The sequence below is a fragment of the Electrona antarctica genome (genome assembly GCF_951216825.1).
Source record: "Electrona antarctica genome assembly, chromosome: 17".
Taxonomy (NCBI): Eukaryota; Metazoa; Chordata; class Actinopteri; order Myctophiformes; family Myctophidae; genus Electrona; species Electrona antarctica.
The window spans coordinates 42,751,615-42,764,882 of record NC_136798.1 but is presented as its reverse complement, the minus strand read 5'-3'; the positions used below and the strand labels follow the sequence as shown (position 1 = coordinate 42,764,882).

Sequence of the window (13,268 nt, the reverse complement as noted above, 5' to 3'; positions counted from 1 at the left end):
TCCCCCAAAGATCTTTGAAAACAATGGACTGGGCCGGCCGTTAGCTGTAGAGAAACAACGTGCTTGACGGAGGAATGTTGTTCCCCCAAATGGTTCAGTTATTCCTCGTTCCTTCGTGTCGGGGTGGAAACACTTCTGAATGATGGTAATTAAACTTGTAGGTCTTGTAGTTTTGCCCATGGGCAGAATAATCTAAATTGTAGTCTTCGAGAGACAAGAAAGGTGGCCGGCACACGCTGGCAACCAAACCTCGAGAAGGCAGAACCTTCTTTTTACTCTTCGTCCAAAAATAAAAGTATCAGCACTTTGGCTATACCAGTGTGTGGAACCCACTTCTCGTCTCTTGGGAGACTCTACCATTTTTTAAAGTGAACTTCACCAGCCCACCGCTGTCCATGGCGCTTTACCTAAACGCACGCACGGCAGTGCGACTCATTCATGTCCAATTCCAACTCCTGCAGTGTTTATTTTATTCATATATATTTTTTCACATAGCCACTTTCTGCTTGGTAGAGTTTCTGTTGGCCGCAGCGGTGGCGGCGGCTCCGAGATCTTTGGGCGGCATCACGGCGGCGACAACGGCCGCGGCGGGCACGGTCTTCTTGATGGAGGTGAGGCGGATGTGGGAGGTGCTCTGCAGGTAGCTCACCTGGCGCTCGGGGCGCGTCCCTCGGCCGCAACGCAGCTGGCTGCAACGAGAGGAAGACATGGTGGGAGGCAGAGAGAGAGAGAGAGAGAGAGACCACGGTGTTAGTCAGTGGTGGGAAAAAAAAGTAGCCTACTGTTTTTACTTAAACCCATTTAGGCCTGATGTCGAAATTTTTAAAATGTATATATTTTTTTTAAATCTGAAAAACCTCATGTTTCTATATCAGTGGTGCTCAATATTTCATGTCAAGGACCCCCAGAATTATGTGTATTTGGCCGCCGACCGCCATCTGATCGGTTAAATCCTGACAGTTTTCTGAAAAAAACCCTATGTTTCTATGTCAGTGGTGCTCAATATAGGACCCCCAGAATTATGTGTATTTGGCCGCCGACCGCCATCTGAAAATATGTTCCAGGGACCCCCCCAGAAGCAAAGATTTGAGTTGAAATGTTCACTCTGAAAGAATGAATATTCAAAGATTTGCGCCACATTTTCACAGTTTTTCAAAAATAGCAGATCTACAAGCTCGTAGCGCGGCACTCAGTGCCACGCTATGAGCTTGTAGATTTTCAATAGCTAAAGTATAACATAATGCTTAAAACACGATGGGTTTGGCGACCTCCGGGGTTAAATCTTAACTTGCGAGGTGTTTGGGGGTTAATGCATCGTGTTAATGAACTGGAGGGTGTTTCCACATTAAAAACGAGATTTTAACAAATACTGTACACTTTTTTGAAAAGTGAAAAAAGATTGGGAAAAAAGATCACGGCACTCCATCTTTAAGCACATGTTTTAGTTAAGTACCGAGACACATGTCTTGCTTAAAGGGGCATTCCACTCATTTTCAACATTTTACTATGTCATTAATGTACCTTAGAGCTGTTGTGTGGAAATAATAAAAAAGTTCCCCCATTCTGTGTTTCCTAGAACTAGAGGTCTGAAAAAAATCATTAACATGGTGAAACACATCTTGATGATGTCATCAAGATGTGTTTCACCATGTTAATGATTTTTTTCATAATTACATTTCTAGGAAACACAGAATGGGGGAACTTTTTTATTATTTCCACACAACAGCTCTAAGGTACATTAATGACATAGTAAAATGTAGAAAATGGGTGGTTTTCCCCTTTAAGTGCATGTTCTATTTTACTGTAAAAGTGGGTGACGTTTCTTTTTTCTCTCCTCCATTCAAAGTAAAGGCTTTAACGTCAAAACATTATAAACGCCTACTGTACATTATCCATTCCTATATTCCCTGCAAAAGATCTTTTTCTAAGCATGCCGTTAGAGAGATGACTTAATTCCGCACACCTGGTAGGTAATTTGGAGCAGGTGCGATGATGACGAGGCATATACAATGTGGAAAGGAGGGACACCCGCACACCGCCACTTGCTGGGTTCAGAGCATTAATTTAACCCATTTTGACCTGAGATCAGATTCTAAAAATGTCTTCTACATCCTGACAGTTTTCTGAAAAAGCTATGTTTCTAATGTCAGTGGTTCTTCGATTTTTCAAAAATAGCAGACCTACATGCAAGCTTGTGAGCTTGTAGATCTGCTATTTTTCAATAGCTAAAGCATAACATAATGCCAACACCAAAAGGGGTTCCCTGGGTTAAGAAGCTACGTTTCGGTCTTGCGACCTTCCTCATGCTGTTAAGAAGCCGTCATTAAGATGGCAGATGGGGCTTGCAGTCACTGGAGGTATCATGACCTTATTATGAAGTAGGTAATCTCCAGTCGGATGAATTATGACCGGTATTTATGACATATACATTGACCTTTTAGCTGCTTTCCAACGGGGAGCTATGCTGTTTGTTGGTTTTTCCCCCCTACAGGCTTTGTGTGCTGTTCCTAAGGCTGAGCTCACATGGTTAATGCAGTGCTCTATGCTTGTTGGATGAATGTTGTGTTGTGTCATGGCCGCCCCAATGCATTTCCAATGGGAGTCACATGGTTTGACACAACATTGTGTTGTATGAGGGGGAGGGGCGCAGTCGAAACACAGCTGAAAGCCATACAACAGACCATGTGACCTCCATTGGAAATGCATTGGGGGCGGCCATGACACTCACAACCAAAATCTGTCATCCAACGAGCACAGAGCATTGCATTAACCGTGTGAGCTCACCCTTAGGGTGCACTCACACGGTTAATGCAATGCTCTGTGCTCGTTGGATCAATGCTGTGTTGTGTCATGGCCGCCCAATGCATTTCCAATGGAGGTCACATGGTTTGACACAACATTGTGTTGTGTGAGGGGGAGGGGCGCAGTCGAAACACAGCTGAAAGCCATACAACAGACCCCTCCTCCTATGTTGTGTCAAACCATGTGACCTCCATTGGAAATGCATTGGGCGGCCATGACAACACAACATTCATCCAACGAGCACAGAGCATTGCATTAACCGTGTGAGTGCACCCTTATTCTGCCAATCTGATCCACCCCCCCCCCTTTTCCCCTCACTGTATATGTTTCTTTTCCCTTTTTACCTCCATTATGATGAATTCCTATACTGTTCTTTGTCTATATAGAAGTGTCTATTTGTACGTCTCTAAATGTTTTGATGAATTGAACATGGTGGACCCTGTTGTAAACAAGTGTAATGCTTAATTGGGTCGTCCACTCACAGTTAACAGCCTTTGTATTGAGTTTGTGCTTGAAATGTACTGTAATTCTGCAAACTGTTAATAAAATGTTCAATCAATCAATCAATCCAACGTGAAAGTACAAATTACATTTATGCAGTGGTGGGAAAAAGTACTCAATGGTTTTACTTAAGTAAAAGTACCAATACTGCAATTTAGAAGTACTTTGTTACAAGTAAAAGTACGGAATTGAAAATGTACTTGAGTAAAAGTACAAAAGTATCAGCATCAAAATGTACTTTGATGCGCATTGTGAGCTTGTAGATCGGCTATTTTCAAATTGCCTAATCAAAATTAAAATCTCCAAAGTAGGCCTAACTAGTAACTTCAATTTTCAAATAATTGTAGTGAAGTAAAAGTACAAATATTGCCTCTGAGATGTAGTGGAGTAGAAGTAAAAGTACTGGAAATTGGAAATACCTCAAAATTGTACTTAAGTACAGTACTTAAGTAAAAGTACTTAGTTACTTTCCACCACTGCATTTATGATGATGATGATGATGATGATGTTGATGATGACTATTAGTAGTAGTAGTAGTAGTAGTATCATTATTTTATTCATTCGTTCGTTCACTTTTGAAGAGAACTAGGTGTCGCTATAGATGTCACATGGACGGACCACATCCGAAATGTGGGCGTCTATGCATGGGGACCTACAGTACCACGGGTCACAGACAGCCAGAGAGAGAAGGATGAGGATGGCAGCAGGGCACTGCGTCAGGCACCCTGAACTATAAAGGCAAGCACCTACGGGCAACGCCAGGAAAGGCAAGAAGTGCACCACCTACGGGCAACGCCAGGAAAGGCAAGAAGTGCACCACCTACGCAGAAGCACTGCGGCGCGGCAGCTTCTAGTCCACTTGCCAGAATGTGAACCCGAATGTGTAGCCTAGAGTTTTCTGTTAGAAATGTCGAGTAGTGCAGTAATGCAGCATTTAGAAACTGCCGGATGCTAACTTGCATTATGTTGGCCAGTTTTCATAATAGCCATAATGTGACCATACCTTTAACAACCTATTCAAAAAAGTCATCATGCTTTAAGTAGCATGTGCCATGTCAAACTAGAGGGTTTTCATGATTCTGAATCCATTCCCGGCATTAGTTTTGCACAAAAAACACTTGTTGTGCTGAAAATGGCCATATAGCTGTCATCACAAATGTGATGAGGTCAGCACGTTTGGGCAAATGGCTGTTTTTAGCCCAAAGAGTGTTTTTTTGTGCAAAACTAATGCTTGGAATGGATTCAGAATCATGAAAAACCCCTAGTTTGACATGTCACATGCCAAAGCATGATGACATTTTGAATGTTTTGCCTTATATAGGTTAGTAATGGTATGGTCACATATATAACCCCCTATTATGAAAATTGCCCAATGTATGCAAGTTAGCATCCGGTAGTTTGTAAATTCTGGGGACCCATACTCAACATTTCTTACATAAAACTTTAGGGTACTCAAATGTCCAGGTTCACAATGGGGCCCTATGGGCTGGCAAGTAGACTATTATCTAGGCCCTGATGTTAGATAGGACTCGGAGACTAGATAGGATTCAGGAGTCCCGAGTTGGTGTTGGCTATAGACCGCACTCTCGCATCACATTCTACATGTTGCCTCAGTAAGACAGCCCTCCACCTATCCACAAGGAGGAGCAGTGCACCAAAGCATTATGGGAATTGTAGTCCAGGAAGGAAGTGAGCCCAGTGTCCATGACACTACTAAAATCTAAAATATCTAAATCCACATACAAACCCCAGTAAAGTGTTCTAAATCTTCTAAACGTCATTAACACCCCGGACGCCCAGGGTTATTTAATCCATTAAATCATAGCGCCCAGCAATTTATAGCAGCGGAGCACATTTAGCGATGGACCGGATGCTATCCCGGATGTAGCTGAAGTAGCTAGACTAGATGTAGCCAAAACACTCTCGATGCGATCGACAACAACGGGAGGTATGATTAATTCTAACGCGACTAGCGACGGGACCGCGCTGGGCCGTCTAACACATAATCTTTTCTTAGAATTGGACGGAATGATTTAGATCAAAAGTTATTAACGTTTTAAGATTTTCTATCTCGTCGGCTAAAATGGGGGGTGGGGGCATTTTCAATGACGTCCCACCGGAAAATAACATTGAGTGTTGCGCAACAGGCGCTCCCAGCATGTGGAGCGATGCGACCGGTTTGGATATCAATAATCTCCATCGACGGGTAAGGGCTATAGTAATAATAATTATAACAGGAGCCCGACCTGTTGAAGTGCCTCCGGAAGCTCTCGCTGAGCATGTAGAGGGCGAAGGGGTTGACGCAGGACGAGGAGAAGCTGAGGACGCGCGCCACCAGCGTGATGACCAGGTGCGCCAGCGACACGTCCATCTGGCTGTAGTGGAAGGAGCGGTACATGTAGAGCACGTGGTTGGGGAACCAGCACAGGGCGAACAGGCCCACGAACACCAGCACGATCTTGGCCAGCCGCTTCCTGGTGTCCATCTGTGAATCAACAAAGCAGAGGCAGAGGCAGAATCAGACAGAGTCATGTCATGACCTGGGCTCTTAGGCCATAACAAAAGGAGGAGGAAGACGTACGGCTGTTTAACCCATTTAGGCCTAACGTCGAAATTTAAAAAAAAAATCTTCTAAATCCTCCAGTTTTCTGAAATAAATATTTTCACGATTTTTCAAAAATAGCAGACCTTCAAGTTCATAGTGGCGCGCTATGAGCTTGTAGATCTGCTGTTTTTCAATAGCTAAATTATAACAATGTTTAAAACACCAAAAGGGGTTCCCGCCCGAAAATGGGTTAAAAGTGCACAAAACGATATTTATTTACAATATAAACAGACGTATGCGTCAAACAATACTAAAGTACTAAGTGGGGTGTGTTAATCAGTATAGTGTAAGTGAGTGGCTGTGTGGTAAATGCAGTGTGGGGTGCAAACAAAATGCTGCTGCTCTCATGGAAGGCGAGAGAGGGTGAGCGTGGCCAACTCCCAGCCCTTAATAGAGCACGCTGGGCACACTGGCCGCAGGTGCTCCCAATGCACTGATTGGCGACTCAGAACCTGTGGGAAGCAAAGACATAGGCCTATACAGTACAGGAATACACACAGGCCCTATAGTAGGCCAACTACAGGGGCTGTGGAAGTCAGAGTCAGGCGGAATCAGAATCAGTCGGAGTCATGAGTCAGTCAGAGTCAGAATCAGAGTCTTTTGATACAAAGTCAAAGAAGTTGCGCAAACGCGCGCGAGAGACAGACAGACAGACAGACACTGAAGCAGATTGTAATGCTATATGAACATTTCTTTCTGTGTGCAGGGGACCCTCTGGAACCCCCTCACTCCCACTGTGAGAACCACTGAGTGATGCAGTATATGAACATCTCTTTCTGCGTGGGGACCCTCTGGAACCCCCTCACTCCCACTGTGAGGACCACTGAGTGATTATGAACATCTCTTTCTGCGTGGGGACCCTCTGGAACCCCCTCACTTCCACTGTGAGAACCACTGAGTGATGCAGTATATGAACATCTCTTTCTGCGTGGGGACCCTAACTGTCTCACTCCCGCTGAGCGATGCCGTGTTAATGGACGGATGGCATTCAAACACGCCTCCAGGCCTCAATGATGTGTGCCTGCCTATGGATGGAGGGGGCCACCTGTCTACCGATGTTGCCTATAGGCCACTAAAGGAACAAACACACACACACACACACACACACACACACACACACACACACACACACACACACACACACACACACACACACACACACACACACACACACACACGCATGCACCCACGCACTCCCTCCCTGCCCACAAACATGCAGCGCTTGGACGCGCAAAAGGTCAACAGGCATTTGTGAAAGTGCTACTCGATGTAAACGAATCTCAAGTGGAAAAAGCCTTGGCTCAGATGTCAGCGGCGCGCGCGCCTTAACCTTTCGCTTCCCACAGACCTCGTTAAGTCCAAACCTGGAGAGAGTCGAGAATCAATTTGGCCGCCGCCCGCCACCGCGTTCAATTTGCCGAGGACATCGAGTAACGATTTTAAGATGCATGGGGTTTCTCTTTAATTGGCCGACACGGGCCGCGGTGTCAAATGTGCTGTCCGACCGCCACTGATAACCCGTCGTTAAGAATCACTGTAGTGTTTGTAGAGGTACAGTTTTTTTTGTGTGTGTGTGTGTGTGTGTGTGTGCATGCGTGCGTGCGTGCGTGCGTGCGTGCGTGCGTGCGTGCGTGCGTGCGTGCGTGCGTGCGTGCGTGCGTGCGTGCGTGCGTGCGTGCTAAGGCTGTCCCTGAACATTCGGGGTTCGAACATTCGCTCGTTAGGGTTGGCACTCGAATATTAATTAATGGGCTTGAACCATTCGGGTTTTTTTTGGGTGGTGGGGGTTACTCGAAAATATATCTTGGCGAGAATGCGATGTGCATAATAAGAGTACTATGTTCATGTTGTGTTTACAATAATTTGAAAGTCCTGCATGACAGCAGAAGAGACTAACACTGTGACACACACACACACTCTGTGTGTCAGACTGAATGAAAAACAACACTCAGGGACATTAAAGTGCGTGCGTGTGCATGTGCGTGTGCGTGTGTGTGTGTGTGTGTGCGACTGTGCGTGTGCGTGTGTGTGTGTGCGTCAGACTGAATGAAAAACACCACTCAGGGGACATGAAAGCTTCCTTCACAGAAATGTAACATCCTGGCAGAATTGTACCTAATAATTGTACATGTACCTTTTTGAGCGGTGCTATAGCCACTCCTATAGACAGCAATGTGTGTCCCTGCGCACGCACGCACGCACGCACGCACGCACGCACGCACGCACGCACACGCACACACACACACACACACACACACACACACACACACACACAGTTCAGACGGTTCTGATTTTCTTTATATTTCAAGGACGCCCCATTACTCTGAGAGCGTACAAATGGAACCATATGCACCCATAAGGGTCCATTGGGTTCAATTGTGTACAGTACACTCTTTATAATTATGAATAATTTAGCTGTGATAATTTACCCCCTGGAATCCCGTCAAGGCCCCCCTGGTGTCCCCAGACCCCGCTTTGAGAACCAATTAGGTGCTGCTTTTGAATGAACAGTTTTTTTCCAACCATTGTTAACATTGCATGCGAGTGTGGCGAGCCTGAGCAGTCTGCCGAACCACATAATTAACCCATTTCTGGCGGGAACCCCTTTTGGTGTTTTACGCATTGTGTCGTACTTTAGATATTGAAAAATAGCAGATCTACAAGCTCATTCTGTGCCTGCACGATACAATAGAAATTGTAATGTGATGTGATGTATGCCCCCTCCTCCCCCTCCCTCTCTGTCAACACCCCCACCCCAACTCTGCCTCCCCCCTATCCTTCTTTTTCTTCTTTTCTTTTTCTTTTTCTGATGCAAGAAAGCTGAGGGCAGCGCCGAAATATGGCTGCAGCTGTGTAGCTCCAATTGTTGTCACCTTCCCCTGTAACTGCAATGAGTGCCTGCACAACAAAGTATTTCACCCACCTTACTTTTAATGTGATGTGACAAATACATCTGATTTTGATTCTGATTCTGATTCATAGCGCAGCACCGAGTGCCGCGCTACGAGCTTGTAGGTCTGCTATTTTTGAAAAATCATGAAAATGTGGCCCAAATGTTTGAATATATTCTTTCAGAGTGAACGTCCCTTAACAACATATTTTCAGATGGGGTCGGCGGCCAATTACATATATTTCTGGGGGTCCTTGACATGAAAAGGTTTGAGAACCACTGACACAGAAACATGGGTTTTTCAGAAAACTGTCAGGATTTAGAAGACATTTTGTAGAATCGATCTCAGGTCTAAATGGGTTAACACTTGCCCCCCTGTAGAGACCTCCTTCGGAGGCCGGCCTCTTCCACGTGCGGGACCAGAGACGAGGGCGTGGCTATACTCGATACCGAGTTGGACGTTTGAGGATGATTACACAAAAGAGAAGTTGCATGAGGAATCATTGGTGTGGTTTGGGCCGATATAAGACGGCATTGTTGAACGATATATAAATGAATACAATATACCCAATTCCAATGTTCCAAGACTTTACTCTTCCTCTAAAAGTCCAGACCACATACTTCAAATGAACCGCAAACGAAACGCAAGCAACAACAACAACTCAATATTCACTTACGTATATGCGACTCAGCAACGACTCCTCCCCAGGTTCCATAAGAAAAATAAGACTTAAACTGCTGCTTTTGTCATCTTTTCAGTGACAAAAGGGGAAAAAAATTGACTCGACTGATTCATTCCTGGATTTGAAATTTCGAAAGCGACGCAAGCACAAGGTCGCTTCGTTCTGCTGCAGACATGGAGCACTCCAGACTATATAGATAGAAGAAATGCCATGTTGTTATGTTGCAATTGCTAATGTTCCACCACAGTCGACGATGCTTTCAAATGTGTGCACAAAAGCTCGCTCTGGAGCAGTGGTTTTCAACCGGTGGTCCGGGGACCACCAAGTGGTCCTTGGTGGGGTTCCAGGTGGTCCCCTCCAGCTAAACGATGGAGAGTTGGTAACCAAATGGACCCTTATTAGATCTTTAACTCTTGAGAGTTAACTTATTGTTAAAAGGCTGCATTACTTAATTAACAAGAATTCTATAGCCTACACCAGGGGTATAGGCAACCTCTATTATCAAATGAGACATTTTTGGCCCAAAAGATTATTGCAATTCTATCTGGAGCCGTGCAATATGTTTGCTTTAATAAAGCACAGTTTAATTATTTGTGAGTTTTCTGGTCTTTCAATTATTGTCTCCACCAGGCCGAAGGCATGGGGAGAGAGTATGTTTTGCACTCCGTCCGTGTGTGTGTGTGTGTCCGTCCGTCCGTCCTTCCGTCCGTCCGTTACCAGCTAATCTCCGGCACCGTTAACCCGGTCGATGCCAAACTTTGCACACACACTCCCTGGATGCCAACGATGAACCTCTGCCCCGCATTTTCCAGAACGGCCTGTTATAGCGCCACCATGAGGCAGCTTTTCACATTTTGTACCTAAAACTGCACCGATCTGCTTGAAACGTTGCATGCACACTCCCAGAGGCCAAGGACAAACCTTTGACCTGCATTTTCCGCATCTGCCTTTTATAGCGCCACCAGGAGGCCGACTTTTGTAAAACACTCAAATCATCCAATTGCCATCAAAGGCAAACATGTTTATATTACTCCTAAACATTTTGACAAACATCTCACACAGTCCTATCCTCCTGGTGGAGACCTGTGCCCAGAAGGGCACTTTTTCTAGTTACATTTTATTTTCTCAAGTATACCAGTAAGCCAGTAAACAAAGATTGCATTAATAGCATTAATACATTCTTTATTTTCCTTCATTACATTTGTTTCTTATTTTTATCTGGTGTAGGCCTATACGCAACATTGTTTTGCAATATCAAAATGAAAGAATAACTTTATGCATATACTACAATAATAAATTATTTATGATTAATGTAAAAAATAAAAGAGAAAGAAAACCTCTTAATATCCTTTTCATACTTCTCTGCCCAAGCAACTGGGAGCAGTGTTGTCTTTGTCGACTAAAACTAAGACGAAAAATGTTCGTCGACTACCTTTTTTCATTGACGAAAACTAAATGGAAACTAAATGAAAACTAAGCTATGATGACTAAAACTAACAATGACAATTTTGTCAACAAATAAAAACTAGACTAAAAAGTAATTTTACAATTAGTTGCATGCTGAAAATAGCCGATTAGTACAGTCACTGGAAGGGGGTATCATGCACCCCCCGGAATTATACTTCTAATCAGTGTTTTCTTATTGGAAAAAATGTGCTGAAAATGATGAGCTATGATAAAAAGTTGTCAAAATGTCCCACCTACCTCAAAACCCCCTTTTTGGTATATGGCTCTGGCGAAATTGTGTAAAGGCAAATATTAATTCACTAAAATTACATAAATAGACATGGTGGTCTGTATCTTGACACATAGGGGTAAGTAGCAGAACAGGATTTGGTTGGTTGCTACCATTATATTCTTAAATATGACCCACATCATCCTCAGAAACACCAAAAAATATGGTGTCTGCTTGACTAATAACAAAGACATTATGGTGAGTATCACTGCCTCACTTGAGTTGACTGAGTTTTAACTCACTCCACATCATGGAATATTTCTTACTTGAATAAGCTATGTTAAAAAGTTTGCAAAGTGTCCCATCTACCATTTTTATGCAAATGAGTGCCTCCATTATCAAATTAATCGATTTTCACTATATCTCAGCCAATATTGCACTTAAATGAACAAATAAGGTGTCTAGACCTATGTTTTGAGGGTCGAGGATCTCAGTGAAACTATTCCTAAAGTGACCACATGTGCCCGTGGCATGCTGGTGTACAAATCAGTGCCGATTAAATCAATTCCTCTATCTCGTCGGCTTCTTGTCCATGCTCTCCAGACAGTGTCAAGGAGATCAACCAGTGAGGTTGGTAGGACTGCACCGCAGGACACACTGGATTAAAAAACTCTTTAGTTTCAACCCCCCCTGCCCTTCATCATAGGGTTTTGGTTTTTCCAAAAAAGCTTCATCAGCTCGCTTGTATAAGACACGATGGTTCTCTTCAGAGCAGAGTAGCATGGAGGAAGACGAGCCAGGTCAACTTTAGATTTAGAAATTAGTTTGTCATCTGCTCCCACCACTGTTTCACTGAAGACTCACAATTCAAATAGCTCTATAGCTCAAGCCAAGCCATGTGGCCCATAGGGCAGGAGCCTAACAAGTACACTCCCTGGCATGACTAGTATGTCGCAGGGACTTACCCCAATCCAACCCTTTGGTATTACCGAGTTGGGGATCGAACCCCTGACCATCCAGTCTCAGGGCGGACGCTCTAACTACAAGGCCACTGAGCTGTTGATGATATCCAGGGCCTCTTACGGGTGTGTAACTTTACAGTGTGTACAGAATGGAACCAAATGGACCTGTAAGCCTTGCAGAGCCATGAGGCCCATAGGGCAGGAGCCTATCTCCTGTTTCTGTAGTAGGAGGCAGCTTGATGTACAAGTACACCCCCTGGACATGACGCTAGTATGTATCAGGGACTTACCCCAATCCAACCCTTGATGCTGAGTGCCAAGCAGGGACAAGCAGGGATGTACTGGGTTCCATTTTTCGGAGTCTTTGGTATGACCCGGCCGGGGATCGAACCCCGACCTCCCAGTCTCAAGGCAAACGCTCTGACCACAAGGCCACTGAGCTGTTGATATGCAGGGCCACTTACGGGTGTGCAACTCTGAATGTACAAATGGAACTGTAAGGGTTATGGGGGTCCTTCAAATGTGCCTTGTGCTACACTATATGGAACAGATCCTTAATTAGTATAGTTGGAGCAATTCATCTGTCTGCTGTATGGACAGAGTTGCGAGTCTTCAGTATGGTAAATGGTGCATTTATAAAGCGCCTTTACATAGACACACACATTCACACACACATTCATACACTGATGGCAGCGGAAACCATGCAAAGCACCAACCTGCACATCGGGAGCTGTTAGGGGTTCAGTCAGTGTCTTGCTCAAGGACACTTCGACACTAACTCTGGGGGAGCCCTGGTTTGAACTGGCAACCTTGCGGTTACCATCCAGCCACTCTACCCCTGAGCCACCGCCGCCCCAGTGGACGTCACCCGTGCCAAGTTGCTGCGGACAATGGTGGGGGCAAATGACAAACTCACTTCTTAAATCTAAAGTTGACCTGGCTCGTCTTCCTCCATGCTACTCTGCTCTGAAGAGAACCACCGCCTTATACAAGCGAGCTGATGAAGCTATTGTGGTAAAAACAAAACCATATGAAGGGCAGAGATGGTTGAAAATCCTTGTCATTGGAGACCATGGACAAGAAGACAAAGAAGACTGATGAGTTCTATGAACACGATGACTGATTAATGTGACGTTTGTGCATTTTGTTC

General features: G+C 44.6%; 1 protein-coding gene across 1 annotated transcript in view; it reads right to left on the bottom strand.

Moving 5' to 3' along the window:
- Window positions 1-487: 487 nt before the first annotated feature.
- The window catches only part of nmbr (neuromedin B receptor), a gene marked incomplete at both ends in the record, with an annotated part of 202,131 nt that continues 189,350 nt past the window's right edge, over window positions 488-13,268 (bottom strand). The window contains 2 exons of the mRNA XM_079526455.1: window positions 488-689; window positions 5,550-5,788. Of these exons, the coding sequence (XP_079382581.1) occupies window positions 488-689; window positions 5,550-5,788 (441 nt within the window). The remainder of the gene's footprint in view (window positions 690-5,549; window positions 5,789-13,268) is intronic.